Genomic DNA, 27109 nt, shown 5'->3' on the forward strand with positions numbered 1-27109 from the left:
CAGCCAGAAGCATGCAGCCAGCAGAAAGCAGCCAGCAGATAGCAGCCAGCAGAAAGCAGCATGCAGCCAGCAGAAAGCAGCATGCAGCAAGCAGAAAGCAGAAAGCAACATGCAGCCAGCAGAAAGCAGCCAGCAGAAAGCAGCATGCAGCCAGCAGAAAGCAGCAAGCAGCCAGCAGAAAGCAGACAGCAGATAGCAGCCAGCAGAAAGGAGCATGCAGCCAGCAGAAAGCAGCATGCAGCCAGCAGAAAGTAGCATGCAGCCAGCAGAAAGCAGTCAGCAGAGAGCAGCCAGCGGATAGCAGCATGCAGCATGCATTCAGCAGAACGAAGCCAGCAGAAAGCAGCATGCAGCCAGCAGAAAGCAGCCAGCAGCCATCAGAAAGCAGCATGCAGCCAGCAGATAGCAGCCAGCAGAAAGCAGCCAGCAGCATGCAGCCAATAGAAAGCAGCCAGCAGCATGCAGGCAGCAGAAAGCAGCCAGCAGAAAGCAGCATGCAGCCAGCGGAAAGCAGCCAGCAGAAAGCAGCATGCAGCCAGCAGCATGCAGCCAGCAGAGAGCAGCATGCAGCCAGCAGAAAGCAGCATGCAGCAAGCGGAAAGCAGCCAGCAGAAAGCAGCATACAGCCAGCAGCTTGCAGCCAGCAGAAAGCAGCATGCAGCCAGCAGCATGCAGCCAGCAGAAAGCAGCATGCAGCCAGCAGAAAGCAGCCAGCAGAAAGCAGCATGCAGCCTGCAGAAAGCAGCATGCAGCCAGCAGAAAGCAGCATGCAGACAGCGTCCAGCAGAAAGCAGCCAGCAGCATGCAGCCAGAAGAAAGCAGCATGCAGCCAGCAGAAAGCAGCCAGCAGAAAGCAGAATGCAGCCAGCAGAAAGCAGCCAGCAGCCAGCAGAAAGCAGCATGCAGCCCAGCAGAAAGCAGCCAGCAGAATGCAGCATGCAGCCAGCAGAAAGCAGCCAGCAGCATGCAGCCAGCAGAAAGCAGCATGCAGCCTGCAGAAAGCAGCCAGCAGAAAGCAGCCAGCAGATAGCAGCCAGCAGAAAGCAGCATGCAGCTAGCAGAAAGCAGCATGCTGCCAGCAGAAAGCAGCATGCAGCCAGCTGAAAGCAGCCAGCAGAAAGCAGCATGCAGCCTGCAGAAAGCAGCTAGCAGAAAGCAGCCAGCAGATAGCAGCCAGCAGAAAGCAGCATGCAGCCTGCAGAAAGCAGCCACCAGAAAGCAGCCAGCAGAAAGCAGCCAGCAGATAGCAGCCAGAAGCATGCAGCCAGCAGAAAGCAGCCAGCAGATAGCAGCCAGCAGAAAGCAGCATGCAGCCAGCAGAAAGCAGCAAGCAGAAAGCAGCCAGCAGCATGCAGCCAGCAGAAAGCAACATGCAGCCAGCAGAAAGCAGCCAGCAGAAAGCAGCATGCAGCCAGCAGAAAGCAGCCAGCAGAAAGCAGACAGCAGATAGCAGCCAGCAGAAAGCAGCATGCAGCCAGCAGAAAGCAGCATGCAGCCAGCAGAAAGCAGTCAGCAGAGAGCAGCCAGCGGATAGCAGCATGCAGACAGCGTCCAGCAGAAAGCAGCCAGCAGCATGCAGCCAGCAGAAAGCTGCATGCAGCCAGCAGAAAGCAGCCAGCAGAAAGCAGAATGCAGCCAGCAGAAAGCAGCCAGCAGAAAGCAGCATGCAGCCCAGCAGAAAGCAGCCAGCAGAATGCAGCATGCAGCCAGCAGAAAGCAGCCAGCAGCATGCAGCCAGCAGAAAGCAGCATGCAGCCTGCAGAAAGCAGCCAGCAGAAAGCAGCCAGCAGATAGCAGCCAGCAGAAAGCAGCATGCAGCTAGCAGAAAGCAGCATGCTGCCAGCAGAAAGCAGCATGCAGCCAGCAGAAAGCAGCCAGCAGAACGCAGCGTGCAGAAAGCAGCATGCAGCCAGCAGAAAGCAGCCAGCAGAAAGCAGCATGCAGCCAGCAGCCAGCAGAAAGCAGCAAGCAGCATGCAGAAATCAGAAAGCAGCCAGCAGAAAGCAGCATGCAGCCAGCATCATGCAGCCAGCAGAAAGCAGCATGCAGCCAGCAGGATGCAGAAAGCAGCCAGCTGAACGCAGCCAGCAGAGAGCAGCCATTAGAAAGCAGCATGCAGCCAGCAGAAAGCAGCCAGCAGAAAGCAGCATGCAGCCAGCGGAAAGCAGCATCCAGCCAGCAGAAAGCAGCCAGCAGAAAGCATCATGCAGCCAGCAGAAAGCAGCTAGCAGAAAGCAGCATGCAGCCAGCAGCATGCAGCCAGCAGAAAGCAGCCAGCAGAAAGCAGCATGCAGCCAGCAGCCAGCAGAAAGCAGCCAGCAGCCAGCAGAAAGCAGCATGCAGCCAGCAGAAAGAAGCCAGCAGCATGCAGCCAGCAGAAATCAGCCTGCAGAAAGCAGCCAGCAGAAAGCATCATGCAGCCAGCAGAAAGCATCATGCAGCCAGCAGGAAGCAGCCAGCAGAAAGCAGCCAGCAGAAAGCAGCCAGCAGAAAGCAGCATGCAGCCAGCAGAAAGCAGCCAGCAGAAAACGCATTATGCAGCCAGCAGAAAGCAGCCAGCAGAAATCAGCCAGCAGAAACAGCCAGTCACATGCAGCCAGCAGAAAGCAGCCAGCAGAAAGCAGCATGCAGCCAGCAGAAAGCAGCCAGCAGCATGCAGCCAGCAGAATTCATCCAGCAGCATGCAGCCAGCAGAAAGCAGCCAGCAGAAAGCAGCCAGCAGAAAGCAGCCAGCAAAAAGCAGCCAGCAGCATGCAGCCAGCAGAAAGCAGCCAGCAGAAAGCAGAATGCAGCCAGCAGAAAGCAGCATGCAGCCAACAGAAAGCAGCCAGCAGAAAGCAGCATGCAGCCAGCAGAAAGCAGCCAGTAGAAAGCAGCCAGCAGCATGCAGGCAAGCAGAAAGCAGCCAGCAGGAAGCAGCCAGCAGAAAGCAGCCAGCAGCATGCAGCCAGCTGAAAGCAGCCAGAAGCATGCAGCCAGCAGAAAGCAGCCAGCAGCATCCAGCCAGCAGAAAGCAGCCAGCAGAGAGCAGCATGCAGCAGAAAGCAGCATGCAGCCAGCAGCATGCAGAAAGCAGCCAGCAGAACGCAGCGTGCAGAAAGCAGCATGCAGCCAGCAGAAAGCAGCCAGCAGAAAGCAGCATGCAGCCAGCAGCCAGCAGAAAGCAGCAAGCAGCATGCAGAAATCAGAAAGCAGCCAGCAGAAAGCAGCATGCAGCCAGCATCATGCAGCCAGCAGAAAGCAGCATGCAGCCAGCAGGATGCAGAAAGCAGCCAGCAGAACGCAGCCAGCAGAGAGCAGCCATTAGAAAGCAGCATGCAGCCAGCAGAAAGCAGCCAGCAGAAAGCAGCATGCAGCCAGCGGAAAGCAGCGAGCTGCATGCAGCCAGCAGAAAGCAGCCAGCAGAAATCAGCATGCAGCCAGCAGAAAGCAGCCAGCAGAAAGCAGCCTGCAGCATGCAGCCAGCAGAAAGCAGCATACAGCCTGCAGCATGCAGCCAGCAGCATGCAGAAAGCAGCCAGCAGAAAGCAGCCAGCAGAAAGCAGCATGCACCCTGTAGCCTGCAGCATGCAGCCAGCAGAAAGCAGCCAGCAGCATGCAGAAAGCAGCCAGCAGAAAGCAGCATGCAGCAAGCAGAATGCAGCCAGCAGAAAGCAGCCAGCAGCATGCAGCCAGCAGAAAGCAGCATGTAGCCAGCAGAAAGCAGCCAGCAGCATGCAGCCAGCAGAAAGCAGCCAGCAGCATGCAGCCAGCAGAATGCAGCATGCAGCCAGCAGGGAACCAGCCAGCAGAAAGCAGCCAGCAGAAAGCAGCATGCAGCCAGCAGAAAGCAGCCAGCAGAAAGCAGCCAGCAGAAAGCAGACAGCAGCATGCAGCCAGCAGGAAGCAGCCAGCAGAAAGCAGCCAGCAGCCAGCAGAAAGCAGCCAGCAGCATGCAGCCAGCAGAAAGCAGCCAGCAGAAAGCAGAATGCAGCCAGCAGAAAGCAGCATGCAGCCAACAGAAAGCAGCCAGCAGAAAGCAGCATGCAGCCAGCAGAAAGCAGCCAGTAGAAAGCAGCCAGCAGCATGCAGGCAAGCAGAAAGCAGCCAGCAGGAAGCAGCCAGCAGAAAGCAGCCAGCAGCATGCAGCCAGCTGAAAGCAGCCAGAAGCATGCAGCCAGCAGAAAGCAGCCAGCAGCATCCAGCCAGCAGAAAGCAGCCAGCAGAGAGCAGCATGCAGCAGAAAGCAGCATGCAGCCAGCAGCATGCAGAAAGCAGCCAGCAGAACGCAGCGTGCAGAAAGCAGCATGCAGCCAGCAGAAAGCAGCCAGCAGAAAGCAGCATGCAGCCAGCAGCCAGCAGAAAGCAGCAAGCAGCATGCAGAAATCAGAAAGCAGCCAGCAGAAAGCAGCATGCAGCCAGCATCATGCAGCCAGCAGAAAGCAGCATGCAGCCAGCAGGATGCAGAAAGCAGCCAGCAGAACGCAGCCAGCAGAGAGCAGCCATTAGAAAGCAGCATGCAGCCAGCAGAAAGCAGCCAGCAGAAAGCAGCATGCAGCCAGCGGAAAGCAGCGAGCTGCATGCAGCCAGCAGAAAGCAGCCAGCAGAAATCAGCATGCAGCCAGCAGAAAGCAGCCAGCAGAAAGCAGCCTGCAGCATGCAGCCAGCAGAAAGCAGCATACAGCCTGCAGCCTGCAGCATGCAGCCAGCAGCATGCAGAAAGCAGCCAGCAGAAAGCAGCCAGCAGAAAGCAGCATGCACCCTGTAGCCTGCAGCATGCAGCCAGCAGAAAGCAGCCAGCAGCATGCAGAAAGCAGCCAGCAGAAAGCAGCATGCAGCAAGCAGAATGCAGCCAGCAGAAAGCAGCCAGCAGCATGCAGCCAGCAGAAAGCAGCATGCAGCCAGCAGAAAGCAGCCAGCAGCATGCAGCCAGCAGAAAGCAGCCAGCAGCATGCAGCCAGCAGAATGCAGCATGCAGCCAGCAGGGAACCAGCCAGCAGAAAGCAGCCAGCAGAAAGCAGCATGCAGCCAGCAGAAAGCAGCCAGCAGAAAGCAGCCAGCAGAAAGCAGACAGCAGCATGCAGCCAGCAGGAAGCAGCCAGCAGAAAGCAGCCAGCAGCCAGCAGAAAGCAGCCAGCAGAAAGCAGCCAGCAGCATGCAGCCAGCAGAAAGCAGCCAGCAGCATGCAGCCAGCAGAAAGCAGCCAGTAGAACGCAGCATGCAGCATGTGTGTATTTTACAATCAGAGCATAAAAATGTGAACAATAGTTCAGCCACAGACGATTAGGGATGGTGGACTTTATTTATAGTGCATTTATCAGGCGTGCTTGCTGAACTTTGGAAATTGTTCATACTTCGTCTTCTTCTTATTCTCCTTCCACTGCTACCTGTAGCGCCAAAACCATAAAAGCTACCAATACCAAAACAACTTTAAAACACCAATACTGCCACTGATCAGGTTGATTGAATACAATTATTTGATACTACTTGTACTTTTCACACTACAACCATATTTGCATAAATCCTATGCATTTCAATGGCCATAGACATGAATGGTAAAAATTCTGGTCATAACTAGTCTTCAATCATTTTATATTTTACTGCAGTGGGTGTTAGAGGTTCACCTAGGGGTCATGATTGGGGCTCTAACAAATGTTTGATGTATTAGAATAATTTATTATGCTTATGTTGTATTAATAGAAGGGGAGGGGTTATAAGACCCCGCCCTCCTTACATTTATAGGGTCCTAGACTACAGATTAACAATATATATACATTATGAGGTTTAATATTGTTCCACAGTCCTTTTCTAGGCTCTCTGCCTCTTATGAAGAAACTGTCTGAGAAATGTGTGACTGTGAAGACAGAATTCTGCAGGGGAGTGTAAGAGACAAGATATTAGTCAGACATTCCACTATAAATCAACTTGGACATTTACTACTGAGATTTTAGATAACACTAAAATTATTGTTTATATAGTTGTGTAGGCATGGTGTTGGTCTCATGAGTAAAAGGTAATGATGTAGGCAGTGACATCACTAGGGCTGGACTTCGGGTTTAATAAAATAACATGGGACCTTTTCTTTGATACAGAACTTACTTGGAAACATGTGTAATGTTCCTGTTGTCAACTTGTGTCTGCAATTGCATCAATAAAGGCTTTGAATGATTTCATTAAAGATATTGTCATAATGCTAATTTCACCAATGAGCCAATGATTGACAAGGAAACAAATCCCAACATGGGCTAAATCAGAGTCTTTCTTGGTAGTCTTAAACAACTTTACTTTGAAACAAAAGTATACACCTCACAGGCATGGTTATTGGCTAAATAAAAAGAAGACACTTGTAACATGTCAGTGTCACGCCCTGGTCTTAGTATTTTGTGTTTTCTTTATTATTTTGGTCAGGCCAGGGTGTGACATGGGTTTATTTATGCGGTGTGTTTTGTCTTTGGGTTTTCGTAGGTATTGGGATTGTGGCTTAGTGGGGTTCTCTAGCAAAGTCTATGGCTGTCTGGAGTGGTTCTCAATCAGAGGCAGGTGTTTATCGTTGTCTCTGATTGGGAACCATATTTAGGCAGCCATATTCTTTGAGTGTTTGTGGGTGATTGTTCCTGTCTCTGTGTTAGTTTGCACCAGATAGGCTGTTTAGGTTTTCTCGTTACGTTTGTTGTTTTTGTACTGTTTGCGTTTCATCTTTATTAAACATGTATCAAGAATACCACGCTGCATTTTGGTCCGACTCTCCTTCACATAAAGAAAACCGTTAGTCAGATATAGTGTTGAAATGTTTTACATTTTTAGTTTGCATCCTAATATTAAACTTGATGTACCTGACAGAACACTGAAATATAACAAAACTGTTTAACATAGAAACACCAGATTTTCTGCGTCTTCAAAAAAATAATGTTTATTAATTATGAAAAATATGATTAACATTCCACCCATGAAGCCCCTAGGTCATTTGACTGCATGAAAGGGCTTCACTGTAAACACCATTCAAACGTACAGACCGGTTTATAATGGTGTGCTTGTATAAAGCTTTTTGATACCATTGATACTTTTTTAACTAGAACCATTTCAAATGTTCATAAAAGCCCCATAGGCTTGAATGGGAAGTATTTGGATTCGCTAATTCTCTTGAACAGTTAAATCTACAAACACCAAACCAATGTTGGCATATTCAAATTGACTCAACTTAGATTGCTTGTCAAAAGATTGATGCTATTTGTACTTTTGAAATATAACAATTTTAAACTAGCATAAAAGCTCCATTTACTTCTAAGGCAAAATGTGGATTCAACACTGCTCTTGATCCATTTCAGATACTAACACCAACCCAACGTTAACATGTGCAGACTAACTCAACTTACAATGTTTTTCAAACGATTTTTGATACGGTTGTACTTTTTGAACGATAGCCATATTAAATGTGTTTAAACCTCTATAGGCTTCAAAGCTACAAACACCAACCCAACGTTGAAATGTGGAGACTGATTAAACTAAAATTGATTCAACACAGCTTTTTGCTACCATTCACATTCCATAAACTATAAAGCTTGTTGTATCCCATACATTTTAATGGCGGAATGCAATCTTCAACATTCTGAACTGAAATCACTGCCACAAACATTCAGAATGTTCCACATTTTGAGAGCTTAAAAAACAGTCTATGGCTTATGATGATCTAGTACTTACAAACCAGCCCAAAATAGGTCACAATAGCTAACACACAGCCTCTGAAAACCCTATTAAAACCTTCACTACTTCTAGCATCAATACTACTACCACTGATGCATGATTTGAAGCTTCTATAATCTGCGATGGATTTAGCTATAAACTACAAAAGCACATTAACCGAAGTAAATGTGCGTACTTGCTTGTCTTGAAGCACTTATGGTTATGAAATAGTAGTAATAGACACAGCAATGTAATGTATCAATACAAAAAATAAAGTGATGAAGAAATTAGCAAGAATGAAGGAGTTATATCAAAGCAATCGATTAATTAAGTACACTCAAATTTTAACAATGAATAATGCAACTATCTATTTTTTATTTTGCTTTATAAACATAGAAACACCAATTATATCATTCACAGATGTTTATGCAGCACTTTGTCCTACTTTGAGTATTGCATCAGCATGCTGTAATCCAGGCTGGTCCATCTATACAGACACATCGAAAGGGTCATACCACATAGCTGGAGAGAGAGAGAGAGAGAGAATCATTAACATATACATGCATAACCTATTTGCACATGAGCATCATAGATGGGAGATAATTTGGGGGCCACTTTGGGATTCAGAAATTCAACAGTGAGTCAAAACGTTTTTCCCCACCCCTGATCTATATACATCTTTATAAAAACCATGTGGACAAATTCTGACCAACATATTAGATCAATCAATCAGATTTTTGGGTATTACAGTAGGTATCGTAAGTACTCATCCCCCTTGGATTTCTTCACATTTTACTGTGTTACAAAGTGGGATTTAAATTGATTTAATTGGACAGTTTATAAAATAATAATCATTAAACACTTCTAAAGTATATTCTAAAATATCATTTTCATTAGAAAGCAAATTACGGACTCCTCTTTCAATCTGTGTATTTCTCCAAAACTCAGTTGTCCTGAGGATTCGCAGAATGCCAGGACCTAAGATCAATGGAGACACTCAAGTTTTTGAATTCTATATCTCCTTACACATTCACAAAAATAGTCATGGCCTCTGAACCTTCCAGCTGCCTACTGGACCCTATTCCAACTTAACTACCGAAAGAGCTACTTCCTGTGCTTGGCCCTCCTATGTTGAACATAATAAACAGCTCCCTATCCTCCGGATTTGTACCAGACCCACTAAAAGTGGCAGTAAAACGCCTCTCCTGAAAAAGTCAAACCTTGACCTGGCAAATGTAAAAAACTAAAGACAACTGACATTTACTCCTGAGGTTGCACCCTCTACAACCACTGTGATTATTATTTGACCCTGCTGGTCAGCTATGACCATTTGAACATCTTGAAAAACAATCTGGCCTAAATGGCCATGTACTCTTATAATCTCCACCTGGCACAGCCAGAAGAGGACTGGCCACCCCTCAGAGCCTGGTTCCTCTCTAGGTTTCTTCCTATGTTTCTGCCTTTCTAGTGAGTTTTCCCTAGCCACTGTGCTTCTACATCTGCATTGCTTGCTGTTTGGGGTTTGAGGCTGGGTTTCTGTATAAACACGTTATGACATCTGCTGATGTAAAAAGGGCTTTACAGTGCATTCGGAAAGTATTCAGACCAATTGACTTTTTCCACATTTTGTTTGGTTACAACCTAATTCTAAAATGGATTAAATAATGTTTTTCCATCATCAATCTACACACAATACCCCATAATGACAAAGAAAAAACAGTTAAAAAAAACCAAAACATTTTCAACTGAAATATCTTATTTACATAATTATTCAGAGCTCAGGTGCTTCATGTTTCCATTGATCATCCTTGAGATGTTTCTACAATGTTATTGGAGGCCACCTGTGGTAAATTCAATTGATTGGACATGATTTGGAAAGGCACACACCTCTCTATATAAGGTCTCACAATTGACAGTGTCAGAGCAAACACCAAGCCACGAGGTCGAAGGAATTGTCCGTAGATCTCCGAAACAAGATTTTGTTGAGGCACAGATCTGGGGAAGGGTACCAAAAAGTGTCTGCATCATTGAAGGTCCCCAAGAACACAGTGGCCTCCATCATTCCTAAATGGGAGAAGTTTGGAACCACCAAGACTCATCCTAGAGCTGGCAAACCGTCCAAACTGAACAATCGGGGGAGAAGGGCCTTGGTCAGGGAGGTGACCAAGAACCAGATAGTCACACCGACAGAGCTCCAGAGTTCCTCTGTGGAGATGGGAGAACCTTCCAGAAGGACAACCATCTCTGGAGCACTTAATCAGGCCTTTATGTTAGAGTGGTCAGACGGAAGCCACTCCTCAGTAAAAAGCACATGACAGCCTGCTTGGAGTTTGCCAAAAGGCCCATATAGGTCTCAGACCATGAGAAACAAGATTCTCTGATCTGATGAAACCAAGATTGAACTCTTTGGCCTGAATGCCAAGCGTCACATCTGGAGGAAACCTTGCACCGTCCCTATCATCCACAGCATAATTGTTAACTTGGCCATGCTTAAAGAGATATTCAGTGTCTGATTTGTTCATTTTAACCATGTACCAATCACTGCTTTTCTTTGAGGCTTTTTGAAAAGCTCCCTGGTCTTTGTAATTGAATCTGTGCTTAAATTCAATACTTGACTGAAGGACCTTACAGATGTTGTTCGATGGGGGACAGAGGAAGGTGTAGTCATTCGAAATTCATATCAACCTGTATTATTTCACACAGATTGAGATGTAACTTATTATGTTACACCAAGTTTTACTTCTGTACTATTTTAGGCTTGATGAATACTGATGCAACAACAATATTTTAATTTGTGAAAATGTGTCGAATCTTCTTTTCACTTTGACGCTATGGAGTATTATGTGTAGATCAATGACAAATCACAATGAAATATTCTGTATTTCAATCCCACTTTGTAACTCAACAAAATGGGATAAAATCCAACGGGAGAATACTTACTTATGATACGCACTGAATATGTCTTACATTTTGTCATATATCATTCATTGGTCCAATGAATTTCGAGAGACAATTTTTTTCATCTTTGCTCTGTCAGAAGAATATTGTTAATGCCTGATCAAACCTTTTTAATTAAATGGCACTATTTTAACAAAACAGTTATTCAAAGCACACACTAAGATTACACTGCACCACATTGAGGGACAAAGTGTTGTCATCATACCCTGCCATCTTGGACTCAGACATACTATCTAACTATTTGAAAATCAAATAAATGATTCTGTAAAACACAGGGCAGAAAAGGCCCTTGGGCAGGAACAATGCAATGCCACTTTGGCTCTCAGTCTCTATAATGTAACATCAAACCATGAAAAATGAAAGCATTCAAAATATACCTTGCCAATATTCCATATAAATATCACTGGAGGGAGTTAAATGATTCAGAAAGATTATTAATTTTAAACATAATCTGAAATTCAACCATTACATACAGTGCCTATTCAAAGTTTGCACACGCTGGCACAATTTTCACATTTGGCTGCCTTAAATTTCAATCTAAAAAGGGATTCAACTGGGGTTTTCTTCCACTGATCTAAAAACTATAGAAATGTTCTGAAATGAATAAAACAAATAAGTGCTCTTTGAAAAGGTCTTCAAACCCATTGCTGTGGCACATCTAAATATGTTCAGGTGATAATATTTTCAGAAACAAAATCACACAATTTGTTGAATGAGGTCCATATGTTATCAGAAGTAGTAGTTGTCATGATTTAAGAATAACTCATACTGTACATACAACCTCAGAGCCACCAATGAGCCTTGCAAGTATGTATGGGATACATTTAGTTTGGAATAGATCAGGGGAGGTCAAATAAATATCCCACTGAATATCCCTTTCAGTATGGTAATTCATCTGTGGATGGTGTATCATATCACCCAGACACTGAAAAGATCTGGCCATCTTTCCTAATTGAGCTGCGGGAGATAATGGAAACTGCTCAGGGATATCACTATGATGCTTAAGATCATTTTAAAACAGCCACAGATGTAATGGCTGAGGTGAAAGAGCTGTGCATGGATCAACAACATTGCATTCACTCCACATTACTGGCCTATATGACAAAGTGAATCATCCATCCTGTTTGCAACAATGCCCATAATACTGCAAGACAACATGGCCAATAAATTCACTTTTTGGCCTAAATGACAACTTCAGGTTTGGGTCTAATCCAATACAACACATCCGAGTGAAACCCTCTGTGTTTTCAAGTATTGTGGTGGCAGCATCTTGTTATGGGTCTGCTTGTCACCAACAGGAAAAAATAAATATGGAAGGAACAAAGTCCAGGTAAAAACTTAGAGGAAAACATGCCCCAGTCTTCTGAAGACTTAAGTTTTGTTTAAACAGCTGCACAATTATGCAAATGTGACTTTACAACCTGCAGTATTAAAACAAGCTGTGTAAAACTACATGTGTTATTTCCTAACAGTAAAAAAGTGTGTCAGCGTCAACTCTAATAAAGTGTTCATTTAAGTCGGAATTTGCAACACCCGTGGTGTTAGGGACTTACACTCTAGGGGTGTGAGTTTGTGAACACTGAAAGATTTTTGTTTAAAACTATTTCTGTAGGGCACTTCATTTCTAAGAAAGTGTTCAATAGAACGATGTGGGCATTACAATTCTGATCTCAAATTTGCTGTGTCAATCGAGTCATCTTTTACTTATTTTTTAATTTTTAATTTATAAAATGGTATTTAAGAGTAAGTTGTGTAGATCAGTAGGATTGTGTTTTACTTAATCCTTTTTTAGATTTTAATTTACGGCAGCAAAATGGGAGAACTGTGCAAAGTGTAAACTTCCATTAGGAATTATACAGCATATATAAATATATACACTACCGTTCAGTGTGTGTAAACTTCCATTAGGAATTATACAGCATATATAAATATATACACTACCGTTCAGTGTGTGTAAACTTTCATTAGTCATTATACAGCATATATAAATATATACACTACCGTTCAGTGTGTGTAAACTTCCATTAGGAATTATACAGCATATATAAATATATACACTACCGTTCAGTGTGTGTAAACTTTCATTAGGAATTATACAGCATATATAAATATATACACTACCGTTCAGTGTGTGTAAACTTTCATTAGGAATTATACAGCATATATAAATATATACACTACCGTTCAGTGTGTGTAAACTTCCATTAGGAATTATACAGCATATATAAATATATACACTACCGTTCAGTGTGTGTAAACTTTCATTAGGAATTATACAGCATATATAAATATATACACTACCGTTCAGTGTGTGTAAACTTCCATTAGGAATTATACAGCATATATAAATATATACACTACCGTTCAGTGTGTGTAAACTTTCATTAGGAATTATACAGCATATATAAATATATACACTACCGTTCAGTGTGTGTAAACTTTCATTAGGAATTATACAGCATATATAAATATATACACTACCGTTCAGTGTGTGTAAACTTTCATTAGGAATTATACAGCATATATAAATATATACACTACCGTTCAGTGTGTGTAAACTTTCATTAGTAATTATACTGCATATATAAATATATACACTACCGTGTAGTTTGGGGTCACTTAGAAATGTTCTTGTTTTTGAAAGAAAAGCACATTCTTTGTCCATTCAATTAACATCAAATTGATCAGAAATACAGTGTAGACATTGTTAATTAATGTTGTAAATGACTATTGTAGCTGGAAACGGCTGATTTTTAATGGAATATCTACATAGGCATACAGAGGCCCATTATCAGCAACCATCACTCCTGTGTTCCAATGGCATGTTGTGTCAGCTAATCCAAGTTTATATTTTTAAAAGGCGAATTGATCATTAGAATACCCTTTTGCAATTATGTTAGCACAGCTGGAAACTGTTGTTCTGATTAAATAATCAATACAACTGGCCTTCTTTAGACTAGTTGAGTATCTGGAGCATCAGCATTTGTGGGTTCTATTACAGGCTCAAAATGACAAACTTCTTCTGAAACTCGTCAATCTATTCTTTTTCTGAGAAATGAAGGCTAGATATTTCATTAAAAATAATCTGTTTCCAGCTACAACAGTCATTTACAATATTAACAGTGTCTACACTGTACTTCTGATCCATTTTATGTTATTTTAATGGACAAAAAAAAGTGACCTCAAGCTTTTGAACGCTAGTGTACATATGTCGTTTTTAAAATGTTGTATTTTTCACTGCATCACCACCACACAAAAACATGACAGACCTGGAAAGTTGAAAGTGCCTGCCTTCAGTCTTTGAGGGATGACAACATGGACATGGAGTACAACTCAAACAACAAAGAACCAGGAGACACACCCATTGGAGACACTGGGATGAGAACATGGAGACAAAGACACAAAGCGTGGACAACTCTTATTTATAAGGGTCACTACGGGTCTTCTCATGGTGCATTTAAACAAAACTCTAACAGTATGATTGCTCCACCATAGGAGTGGTTACAGTACGTGGTGTGGTTGTTAAAGCTTCCCTAGTACACACTAAAAACAAATGGTTCTATAGAGTGCCAAATAAAGGTTAGTTTGCTTGTAAATATATGTTTATTTGTTCTATAAGGAACCATGCTCATCAGGTTCTAAATGGAACCTGAATGGTGCTATAAAGAACCATTTAATAAGCTTCTATAAAGAGCCATTCAAAAAAGGTTCTATATAGAACCCAAAAAATAGGGTTCTGCTATGGTTACAACCCTTTTTTTATGGTTCTTTACTTATCCTTTATGGAGAATGGTTTCATTAAGAGCTTTTCTCAATATCAAAGGTTATTTGTAGAACCATACAGGCTGTTTAATTCTGGTTTCATAACCATATTATATTGTTCAAATTCTATAGGTTTTATTGTTGTTTATTAACAAGTTGAATCATGTGTGTTAGCTCTGAAATAGCAGGGGGTCCCCCTGAGGAGAGAATTGAGAACTACTGACTAAGTTAGTAAACCATTCACAACTGACCCAAAGCCATGCTTGGGTCTTTCACGATACACCTTCACTAGCGATAGTCTAAATATAACATGATTTAGCATAACACAACAGATTAACTCAACTGGAATGACTCTCTCACTCACGGTTGCACAAAAAAAGTTGTGTCTAAACCATGCCACAAATTATTCTAATGAGCCACCACCCCTACATTTAAATGATCACTAAAAGAGGAAATAACCCTTTTCTGAACTGCAAAGAAGCATTGAAGGGCTCCAAGGGTTCTTTGGGTCAGCATGGTTCCACATAGAGCCATCACCCTTCCCAAACAACCCTTGTTTTGTGTGTACCTACTGTTTTGTGCATACCACACAAGACATGCCACAAGTGGTCTCTTCACAGTCCCCAAGTCCAGAACAGACTATAGGAGGCACACAGTACTACATAGAGCCATGACTACATGGAACTCTATTCCACATCAAGTAACTGAAGCAAGCAGTAAAATTAGATTTAAAAAACAGATAAAAATACACCTTATGGAACAGCGGGGACTGTGAAGCAACACAAACAGAGGCACAGACACATGCATATACACACACACACACACATACGATAACATACACACTATACATACACATGGATTTAGTACTGTAGATATGTGGTAGTGGTGGAGTAGGGGCCTGAGGGCACACAGTGTGTTGTGAAATCTGTGAATGTATTGTAATGTTTTAAAATTGTATAAACTGCCTTAATTTTACTGGACCCCAGGAAGAGTATCTGCTGCTTTGGCAGCAGGTAGCGGGGATGCATAATAAATACAAATACTACGGGAACGACTATGTTGTGAGGATATACACATTCTCAGACCACCTATGGAGGGTCAACATAACCATTCACTGAAACTGAAAGCCCCTGACCTCTAAACATGTGTTTCTTCTTAATGATTCTAGCCATTTTGATTACAACTTACTTTCCTGTGAGAATACTTTGGGTTTAGAATATTGTGATTTCTGACCCGGTTTGTCAAGTTGAGATGAGATTATCCAATTTACCTCCACCGCCATCACAGCAAGTAGCACGGCAAAAATAATGAGCATATTCTCGTCCAACCACTCTCTAATACTCTCTCTGCACCCCTGTAACAGAGAAGTTAAAGAAATCAGTAAATACCAGGAAATATCAAACTTCTCAGTTAAGGTAGAGAATGTGCTTAACTCTAAATCCTCTTCTTTAAACAAGTCAAAAAGGGTGCTTGGGACCAGAAATAGATCACATACAAATGAAAACAACATACAAGTTTGCTGGCCTTTAAAAAAATAATAATATCAAATGTAACACATTTGAAGTAATGCCATGAGTCAGGACCACTTACTTTTTGATAGATGTCACACGTTGTGTAATTTGAAAAAGGCCGGATGTCATTGCAGTCACACATTTCATAAGAATTGGAGGCATTCTGGGTGTTATTGATGGGGTGGTAACAGGAGCAGGGTGCCTCCACCCAGATATTTGGTCCTGTCCATCCACAACAATGAATCTGCAGGGTTGTAAGAGAAGGAGATAATGCTTAATCTAACACTCTTTCAAAGTCTAAGGCGGGATTCAAACCATGCAGACAACTGACCATCGTACTGCACTTGACACACTGCAATTCTGATTCGGACGTAACTTTCCATGGTGGAAATTGCCATTGGGTCGCACATCAGCTAACCATACCTGTTCTTAAATGACTTCTTAGATCACAAATGTGTTATATGCCAAATTCAAACATCGATGATCCAACTTCATTATATAAATCACTTCATTTAACATGGAAATGAAATCATGCATCAAGTTAGAAGACACCTATTTTGAAGTGGGCTTTGTGGAGGTTTAATTACTGTTACTGTGGTTACACCTCCTACACAGCATAGACATTCTACAAGTCAAGTGCAATACCAATAATCTGTGTGGGTTTGAATCCCGGCCTACATTTAATTGAACTAGATTCTATCATAGATGACCTCTCAAGATGAATTCACACATACAGTGTACCAAGCGTCAGCAGCATCTTAGTTTTGATGATATTTGGAGCATGTGTTTGGAACTATCCGAACAAACCATGACTCTTAAAGAATTAGGTTGATCCATTCCAATTGATAATCATAGTTAACTGACTGGATGTATTGAGTGTTATTCCAGATGCTCAAAGCACTTTACATTAACGTATGGTGGAAACTCATCTCATCCTTAACCAATGTTTAGCACCCACTAGGGTGATGCCTCAGCAGCCATTTTAAGACAGGAAGCTCACCATACGTTAGCTTTCACAGCGGAGAGGTGAGAAGGGATTTATGCCAATTAGGAATCAGGGGGTGATTTGGTGGCCATGACAATACGTGGTCAGGTTGGGAATTTAGCCAGGACATCGGGGTTAACACCGCTACTCTTCAATACCTCAGTTCAACATCTCATGACCAAATGACCAACTGGCAGTGTATACTACTGCATGTATTACCTCCTGCTGAACGTAGTCCAGAGTCTTCTCAAAGTTCAGATAGTTGGATTCATTCTTGCCGAATGATTCAATGAGATGAAGGACATGCTCTTCGACTTTGCTTTCAAACTAAAACAAAATGTGTGAAAAAGAAATGAGATGCCTTTCAAAAGTCACTCGAACTATTGTGTAAATAACATACCCACTGATATCGACTTACAAGGTTCCCTTTCAACCCATTCACCAGGTAACAAAAGAGGTTTTACTTTCGTGGCACACCCCGAGAAAAACTAGGCTATTGCATTCACAGAATGTGACGCTGTGGAATTAGATATAATAGCAGTGTCCCTTTAAGACAACAATGTTATTTTCAAAATCTCCCTGCATTGATGATTGTCACATCATTATGAAATGCGTATGTATTTGACTTGCTCCTAGCAGTGGCTCAGTAGGTAGAGCATGGCACTTCCATTGCCAGGGTTGTGGGTTCGTATTCCCATGGGGGATGTATGAGCTTCGGCTAAATTACTCAATTGCAAATGTAAAATGTGGCAAGCGGAGAAAAAACGGAAACCTGGTCATAGGGAGACAAATGATTTACCATAGATAGATAGCTAGTTCAGGAAGTCATCTTTATTGTCACAAATCTTTGAATATCTTTGTAATTCATAAATAAGGGTGAACCAACACAATCTTGAGTGCCAGTCATGATTTTAATAGTATAAATAGTGTCATTGTTGATTGTGATGTGTAACTATGGTCAAATAACACCGAGGATTGTGTGAATTTAAGCATTGTACATGGCTCGTGTGAAGAAAAGTACATAAGTAAGCGTAGTTACTCAGGTAATAGGTAAATGTCTTACTGAAGTCCACTGAGTGAAGAGCAGAACCGCTCCCACAATCTGAGCAGCAAGAAGGATGGAGAGCAGGAAGAAATACTGTAAAGATGAGCAATAGTTAGAGTAGATCAATCACTGCCATATTTGTATGTGCTGCTGCATAATTTATTTGTTTGTGTTTTAGGTGTGTGTAACCTACACAAGTTTGGACATACAGTGGGGCAAAAACGTATTTAGTAAGCCACCAATTGTGCAAGTTCTCCCACTTAAAAGATGAGAGAGGCCTGTAATTTTCATCATAGGTTAGTGCACTTCAACTTCAACTATGAAAAATCCAGAAAATCACATTGTAGGATTTTTAATGAATTTATTTGCAAATTATGGTGGAAAATAAGTATTTGGTCAATAACAAAAGTTTATATCAATACTTTGTTATATACCCTTTGTTGGCAATGACAGAGGTCAAACGTTTTCTGTAAGTCTTCACAAGGTTTTCTCACACTGTTGCTGGTATTTTGGCCCATTCCTCCATGCAGATCTCCTCTAGAGCAGTGATGTTTTGGGGCTGTTGCTGGGCAACACGGACTTTCAACTCCCTCCAAAGATTTTCTATGGGGTTGAAATTTTGAGACTGGCTAGGCCTTAAATCACTGACCACAACAGGCGCTTATTAGAGCCAGGCGTCTATTTGAGCCAGGTGTTTATTTCCTTAATCCACACAGCTTTTGCTTATTTGTATAGTTTGTTTAATTCCAGCATTCACTTCCTGCATCTTAGTACATTTCTTCATTTCCTGCACTAATGTGTTATCCTTTACTCACAGTGTTGTGTTTCTTTTGTCTTAGTATGCCTCTATTTTGGATGAAAAATTACTTTTACTTCGCAGAATAATTATTCTCCTCTTTGACTGTCCATTTTTTTCAAATTTCTGGGTGTCTGTACTCCCGAAGTTGTTAACTTTTTTTGTGCTTCCCAGTTAGCTAGCATTTCTCTGCTGATTGCAGCCAATGGCTAGCAGTTTCTTACTGGCAATAAAAAACATTTTTTTTCTTGGCATTACTGAATTATTTAATATAACAAATCAAAAATTAACCCTCAAACAATTGATGGTAATTCATGTCACGACAGGCCTGATGGAAACAGACAATTTGTCAGTAAATTTCCAAATGTCTACAAAACGCTCATTAGAATATTTTGGAGCCTGGCTTGCGCACAGCTCTTTTGTGCAACCGTGAGAGTCATTTCAGTTGATCAAATGTGTTTTTTATGCCATTACATATTATATATGAATATTGCCAGTGACAATGTTTTGTAAAATATTCCAGTATGGCCTTGTATCCATTGACTAAAGTAGTCAGTGATTCTCCATTCTGTCCTTGGGGACCCCCAGCTGTTCCAGATGTAGCTCACTTGATTCAACTTGACAATTAACACAGATGACATTTCAACAATATAATATGGTTGACCAGAATAAAAAACCCTGTATGGTTTTTAAAGATGATCTACAAAGAACCTTTCAGATTGAGAATGGTTCTTTATAGAACCTTTATGATCCTGAGTGGGCACATTTCAAATCAAATTTGATTAGTTACATGCGCTGAATACAACAGGTGTAGCCCTTACAGCAAAATGCTTACTTACGAGCCCCTAACCAACAGTGCAATCCCCCCCCCCCTCCCCCCCCCCGCTCAAAAACTATGGATAAGAATAAGAGATAAAAGTAACAAGTAATAAAAGAGCAGCAGTAAAAAATAACAATATATACATGGGGGTGCCGGTACAGAGTCAATGTGCGGGGACCATGTTAGTGTGTTGGTGATGTGGACACCAAGTAACTTGAAGCTCTCAACCTGCTCCACTGCAGCCCCGTCGATGAGAATGGGGGCGTGCTCGGTACTCTTTTTCCTGTACTCCACAATCATCTCCTTTGTCTTGATCACGTTGCGGGAGAAGTTGTTGTCCTGGCACCATACGGCCAGGTCTCTGACCTCCTCCCGAAAGGCTGTCTCATTGTTGTCGGTGATCAGGCCTACCGCTGTTGTGTCAACGGCAAATTTAATGATGGTGTTGGAGTCGTGCCTGGCCGTACAGTCATGAGTGAACAGGGAGTACAGGAGGGGGCTGAGCACGCACCCCTGAGGGGCCCCTGTGTTGAGGATCAGCTGGGCGGATGTGTGGTTACTTACCCTTACCTCCTGGGAGCGGCCGTGAGGAAGTCCAGGATCCAGTTGCAGAGGGAGGTGTTTAGTCCCAGTGTCCTTAGCCTATTGATGAGCTTTCAGGGCACTATAGTGCTGAACGCTGAGCAGTAGTCAATGAACAGAATTCTCACATAGGTGTTCCTTTTGTCCAGGTGGGAAAGGGCAGAGTGGAGTGCAATAGAGATTGCATCCTCAGTGGATCTGTTGGGGCGGTATGCAAATTGGAGTGGGTCTAGGGTTTCTGGGACGATGGTGTTGATGTGAGCCATGACCAGCCTTTCAAAGCAATTCATGGCTACAGACGTGAGTGCTACGGGTCGGTAGTCATTTAGGCAGGTTACCTTAGTGTTGTTGGTTACATGCACTATGGTGGTCTGCTTCAAACATGTTGGTATTACAGACTCGGACAGGGAGAGTTTGAAAATGTCAGTGAAGACACTTGCCAGTTGGTCAGCGTATGCTCACAGTACACGTCCTGTTAATCCGTCTGGCCCTGTGGCCTTGTGAGCGTTGACCTGTCTAAAGGTCTCACTCACATCGGCTGCAGAGAGCGTGATCACACTGTCTTCCGGTTCAGCTGGTGCTCTCATGCATGTTTCAGTGTTATTTGCCTCGAAGTGAGCTTAGTTTAGCTCATCTGGTAGGCTCGTGTCACTGGGTAGCTCTCGGCTGTGCTTCCCTTTGTAGTCTGTAATGGTTTGCAAGCCCTGCTACATCTGATGAGCATCAGAGCCGGTGTAGTGCGACTTGATCTTAGTCCTGTATTGATGCTTTGCCTGTTTGATAGTTCATCGAAGGGCATAGCGGGATTTCTTATCAGCCTCTGGGTTAGAGTCCCGCTCCCTGAAAGCGGCAGCTCTAGCCTTTAGCTCAGTGCGGATGCTGCCTGTAATCCTTGGCTTCTGGTTGGGGTACGTACGTACGGTCACTGTGAGGACGACGTCATCGATGCACTTATTGATGAAGCCAATGACAGGCGTGGTGTTATACTCCTCAATGCCATTGGAGGAATCCCAGAATATATTCCAGTCTGTGCTAGCAAAACAGTCCTGTAGCTTAGCATCTGCTTCATCTGACCACTTTTTTATTGATCTAATTACTGGTGCTTCCTGCTTTAATTTTTTGCTTGTAAGCAGGAATCAGGAGGATGGAGTTATGGTCAGATTTTCCAAATGGAGGGTGAGGGAGAGCTTTGTATGCTTCTCTGTGTGTGGAGTATAGGTGGTCCAGAGTTTTTTGTTGCACATTTAACATGCTGATAGAAATGTTCTAAAACTGATTTAAGTGACCCTGCATTAAAGTCCCCGGCTACTAGGAGCACCGCCTCTGGGTGAACGTTTTCTTATGACGGAATTCAGTGGTATCTCAGTGCCAACCTCTGAGGTTTTATGTAAACAGCTACGAAAAATACAGATGAGAACTCTCTCAGTAGGTAGTGTGGTCTACAGCTTAGGCGAGCAATAGCTAGAGACTTCCTTAGATATAATGCACCAGCTGTTATTTACAAAAATACTAGTCTGTCTCCCCTTGCCTTGCCAGACACCACTGTTCTACCCTGGCGGTATATCGTATAACCAGCCAGCTGTGTGTTGATATTGTCGTTGTTCGGCCACAACTCCGTAAAGCATAAGATGTTACAGTTTTTAATGTCCCGTTGGTAGTTTAATCTTCCCAATAACTCGTCCATTGTATTGTCCAAAGATTGCATGTGTGCTAGCAGAATTGAGGGAAGTGGGGGTTTATTCGATCACCTCTGACTTTTCAGCAGGCAGCCTGCTCTCCGGCCTCTCTTTCTCCGTCTCCTCTTCCCGCAGATCACGGGGCTCTGATCCTCTTCATGAAAGAAGAAAAAGGATTCTGATAGTCCGTGGTGAGGAATTGCAGTCTTGATGTCTAGAAGTTATTTTCGGTCATAAGATACGATAGCGGCAACATTATGTACAAAATTAGTAAATAAATAAGTTACAAACAACGCAAATAAACAAACAAAAAAATACAATCGATTGGGGGCACGTAAAAATCTGCCTTCTGCTCTGGTGCCATCTTACATTTGCTATATAATGTTAAATGTTTTGTGACAAAACCATTAGTACAGTTGAAAATGCGAAGCAAACCCATTTAACTTGCATTTTTTAGTTAAATTTAACCACAAAAGTTATTTTGACGTGCACCACGTCCTCACGCACAGCCGTTTACCCACAACAAGTCAATTTGATGGAAACATCTCATAACACAACAAAAACTGGAAAAAGTCAAGGGATGTGAATCATTTCCGACGGTAGGAGTGAATGGATAGGGTTTATAAAAATCATTAGGGCAAGTGTTTCATCAGCATTCAGTAAAATGTAAATTCTACAAATGTCACGACAGGCCTGATGATAACAGCAAATATTGATGTACAGTGCTTTCAGAAAATATTCAGACCCCTTCCCTTTTTCCACATTTTGTTACAGCCTTATTCTAGAATGGATTAAATACATTTTTCCTCATCAATCTATCCACAATATCCGTAATGACAAAGTGAAAACAGGTTTTTAGATTTAAAAAAATATATATATATAAAAAAACAGAAATACCATATTTACATAAATATTAAGACTCTTTGCTATGAAATTGAGCTCAAGTGCATCCTGTTTCCATTGATCATCCTTGAGATGTTTCTACAACTAGATTGTAGTCCACCTGTGGTAAATTCAATTGATTAGAAATGATTTGGAAAGGCACACACCTGTCTATATAAGTTTCCACAGATGACAGTGCATGTCAGAGCAACCAGCAAGTCATGAAGTCAAAGGAATTATCCATAAAGCACCAAGATATGATTGGGTTGAGGCTCAGATCTGGGGAAGTATACCAAAAAATGTATGGAAAGTCCCCAAGAACGGTGGCCTCCATCATTCTTAAATGGAAGAAGTCTGGAACCACCAAGAGGAATCGGGGAAGAAGGGCCTCGATCAGGGAGGTGACCAATAATCTGAGGGTCACTCTGACAGTTCCTCTGTGGAGATGGGAGAATAATGGGGGAAGCATAATGCTGTGGGTATATTTTTCAACAGAAGGGACTGGGAGACTAGTCAGGATCGAATGAAAGCTGAACAGAGAAAAGTACAGAGAGTTCCTTGATGAAAACATACTTCAGAGTGGTCAGGACCTTAGACTGGGTCAACGGTTCACCTTCCAACAAGACAACGACCCTAAGCACACAGCCAAGATAAAACAGGAGTGGCTTTGAATGTCCTTGAGTGGCCCAGCCAGAGCCCAGACTTGAACCCGATCAAACGTTTCTGGATAGACCTGAAAATAGCTGTGCAGCGACGCTCCCCATCCAACCTGACAGAGCTAAGGATGATCTGCAGAGAAGAATGGGAGAACTCCCCAAGTACAGGTGTGCCAAACTTGTAGCGTCATACCCAAGAAGACTTGAGGCTGTAATCACTGCCAAAGGTGCTTCAACAAAATACTGAGTAAAGGGTCTGAATAATTATGTAAATATGATATTTACGTTTTTTCTTTTTAGAGTTTTGCAAATATTTCTAAAAAACAGCTTTTGTTTGTCATTATGTGTAAGTTGATGAGGGGAAAACCAATTAAATCAATTTTAGAATAAGGTAATGTAACAAAAAGTGGAAAAAGTCAAGGAGTCTGAATACTTTCCAAATGCACTATACCACCAGTATGTTGTGTTGTCCTTGCACTACGACTCGGGAAAGCGTACAGTTTATTAGGCTACAAATGAAATAATTTATGATCAACTTCACAGGGTGGTGAAAGTACACGGTGATGATCTTGATGCTCCTTTACAATAATTGTTGATGGTTTTAGTTTGGTGACATGATAATCGATGCTTGGCTGCCATTTGACAAATACAAAAAATCTCGCTCTTTCTTCCATAATAATCTTGTCATGTACACACAAAATGATTTTTTACAAATGCACTCAGAGCTTGTCAGCTGTTTTGAATGATGTCTTACCATTCCTAACATGCATTTCACCTCCTTCAATGCACCCAGACACCCAATGAAGCCCAACGACATCGTAGCACTTCCACCAATGACCAGAAAATAGGAGAAGACAGGAAAAGACATATAGGGAGGGGCAGGCACTGTAAAAAGAGGAAATAACATAATTTGAGATACTTGTTGCTCATACTGGTATGGGTTGCCAGCAGTAATAGCTGTACCGTGCACTCAACTTTGACATAAGAATTGGACCAGTGTCGAACCAAAGCACAATCATATCTCAATTTGAAAACAAATCTGGGGTTAAAGTAGACCTATTATTTGACTAGTTTGTGAATATAATATGTAGCTTACAGGCTGTCTGTTTTGAATGAATAAACTCATATTTCTTAATATAAATACCAAAAAAGCATGTTTTGGAAGGACATCAGGAATGAAATACTGTGATTTTGTTCATGAGATCCAAAAGTGAATCAGAAAGACAATTTCTAGTGTATGAAAAAGGACTATCTCAGGGAACGTTATTCCTATATTACTACAGATACATCATTGTATTTAAGGATATTTGTGTGTGGAAATATTACATGATGTAATATTACATATTGTCATTCATTGTAAGGAGTGGTTGATGAAAACAGAAACTCACTGAAGAAGCTTGTCTCAGCAAGGACTATCCATATCCCAAGTGACAGAAGGAGGGCGCCCACACACTGGTGGGAGGGTGATATCTTATTGCATTGCACAATAAATACATCTCTCAACTAAGAATTAATTTCACCTATCAATAGATATTTCGACAGACTTCAAGCAAGTTCAATCAACCTGCAAATATACAGTGTACTTTTATCAGTGAATTTGGGCAACAGTTACCACCATTCTTATGTCTAGCAGGATAAACATTTAAATTCGTGAATGCTCAAACTTACAGCAAAAAGGAGATTGAAAAGGAATAGGAAATATTTGATGAGATCAATACAGCCTTGGGATGCCATTCTGTTTCTGAAAAATAAGAAACACAATCACAGTCATTATGGAGTTGTTCACTGCTTTGTAATTTGAATGGTCGTTTGGACTGCATTTCTGCATCCGACACAGCATTAACATTCTACAAGTCGAGTGCAGTGTAATGTTGGTCATCTACGTTTGTTTGAATCCTCGCCAATGTGGTTTCAAAGGTTGGTGGTCAATGGGTGGAAAATCAATGCTCTCTGTTATTAGTAATAGACCAGCGCGGGTGTGTGGCTGAGGGTTAGCACCAACAACTCTGCACCACATGTTGTACTCGCTTCAGAGAGACATGGGTTTGCTTCTCGAGCCAACATTTCCATTCTGCCTCCATCTTTCTACCCCTCTCCTTCCTTCTGTCTAGATAAAATACAAAAGGGGATACGGAATGGGATTTTTTTTTTTAAACCAGGGGTGTCATATACCCTTCTCCTAGGTGATACAACCCAACATATTATATTACCCTTCAAGGTGATGAATTATTCACTAGTCACCTTCATACAGCTCTCCAACACTAACTTAATGTCAATGTAGACAAGACGTTATTACTTTCATGATACGTTTATAAATAGCTGTTTTTAGCAATTGTTGTTTTCCTAAATATTTTCCATCTTGCAATATTACACAACAATTAACCGCATCTTTCTGTTTGAAGCTGAATACAAGTCCCATCTTCAGTGTGAAGCCTTTGTTGGTTTTTGTCATTTGTCATTTGTAAGCTTCCATGATTAGTTTACCAAAGAATGTCTGCATATAAAGCATTTACAATCCTACAGTATCACATATATCTTGATTTGCCCTCAAGATATCCATCTCTTTGATATTAAATTAACTGCTCATTTCTAAACTTGAAATACACATTATTTTCTTACCTGAAATGTAACGAGAAGTAACAATGAACCGATAAAAGCAGAAATGGGTTTTGAGCGAGACGGTACAGGAAAAAACAGGGTGGTTACACAGATACAAATAGAACATGCAAATGAACTGTCACAGCTGAGCAAATATTACAAACCATATATTTTCACTCTCCTCCAAGATGTTTTTTCAGTTGGTTTTTAATATCCCATATTCAATCAGTTTAATTTGCCTTGAATTGTTTGTTTGACCAGCGTAAGTACACTCGCTGTAACCAATCTGCCTGCTTAATTAAAAATGAATGAAACCAGGAAGAGGAAAAGGGGTAGCTTATATTTTTTTGTCAACCACAATCTAAACTACTTCATATGACTTAACTAATTAGATATAATTAGTTATGACATTTCCCAGAGCACCGGTTTGGTCCTGTTATAGCAACCTTTGAGAAAGTCCTTGTGGTAATTGTAGGCTTGACTTTTCTTAAATTCCTGAATCATCACTATTTAGAAGTCTTTACAATGTGGTTAAAAACATTTCTGAGTATGAACAGTGTGCTGAAACAAACAATTAGGAACATTTAGCATTTTATTTGGGTACATTTAGTTAACAATAGTGTTCATGGTGAAAAATGTCTGAAGTGAATGTGCAGTCATGAATTTTTACTAACAACTGATATGAGATGGCGTGGCTAACCAGGCAGTCAAAGCATTAATAACTCAAAATCACTTCATATTCAGATCCAATCTGTTTTTACCACTCTCAGCATCAACCACTCTCAATGTCGAGAGCTATCAAAGGAACAATGTTCAGGTTTAGCCTACACTACCGGTCCAAAGTTTCACAACACCTACTCATTCAAGGGTTTTTCTTTATTTGTACTATTGCCTATATTGTAGAATAATAGTGAAGACATCAAAACTATGAAATAACCCATATGGAATCATGTAGTAACCAAAAATGTGTTAAACAAATCAAAATATATTTTATATTTGAGATTCTTCAAATAGCCACCCTTTGCCTTGATGAAAGCTTTGCACACTCTTGGGATTCTCTCAACCAGCTTCATGAGGTAGACACCTGGAATGCATTTCAATTAACAGGTGTGCCTTCTTAAAAGTTCATTTGTGGAATTTCTTTCCTTCTTAATGTGTATGAGCCAATCAGTTGTGTTG

The 27109-nt window shown here is 42.0% G+C and overlaps 1 protein-coding gene across 1 annotated transcript; it reads right to left on the minus strand.

Annotated features, from left to right (window-relative positions):
• Window positions 1-6862: 6862 nt before the first annotated feature.
• On the minus strand, window positions 6863-26071 carry cd37 (CD37 molecule). The gene is made up of 9 exons (XM_090212019.1): window positions 25952-26071; window positions 25001-25073; window positions 24721-24784; window positions 24087-24217; window positions 17939-18013; window positions 17095-17202; window positions 15970-16134; window positions 15650-15733; window positions 6863-8181 (listed from the first exon to the last, which is right to left on the minus strand). Exons 2-9 carry the CDS (start codon window positions 25064-25066, stop codon window positions 8101-8103), a joined length of 774 nt encoding a protein of 257 aa, XP_090068145.1. The 5' UTR covers window positions 25067-25073; window positions 25952-26071; the 3' UTR covers window positions 6863-8100.
• Between the last annotated feature and the right edge of the window lie 1038 nt (window positions 26072-27109).

This window comes from Oncorhynchus mykiss, chromosome 20 (assembly GCF_057628025.1).
Source record: "Oncorhynchus mykiss isolate SJ-2025 chromosome 20, ASM5762802v1, whole genome shotgun sequence".
NCBI classification, from domain to species: domain Eukaryota; kingdom Metazoa; phylum Chordata; class Actinopteri; order Salmoniformes; family Salmonidae; genus Oncorhynchus; species Oncorhynchus mykiss.

What these genes read in the sequence shown, in the direction of transcription:
- cd37 (XM_090212019.1), bottom strand. Translation starts at nt 25,066, where the DNA reads ATGGCATCCCAAGGCTGTATTGATCTCATCAAATATTTCCTATTCCTT. An exon ending in TCTTCACTCAGTGGACTTCA is followed by an intron (nt 17,203 to 17,938) that starts GTAAGACATTTA and finishes ATTTTGTTTTAG; the next exon opens with TTTGAAAGCAAAGTCGAAGA. An exon ending in CGTGTGACATCTATCAAAAA is followed by an intron (nt 15,734 to 15,969) that starts GTAAGTGGTCCT and finishes TCTCTGTTACAG; the next exon opens with GGGTGCAGAGAGAGTATTAG.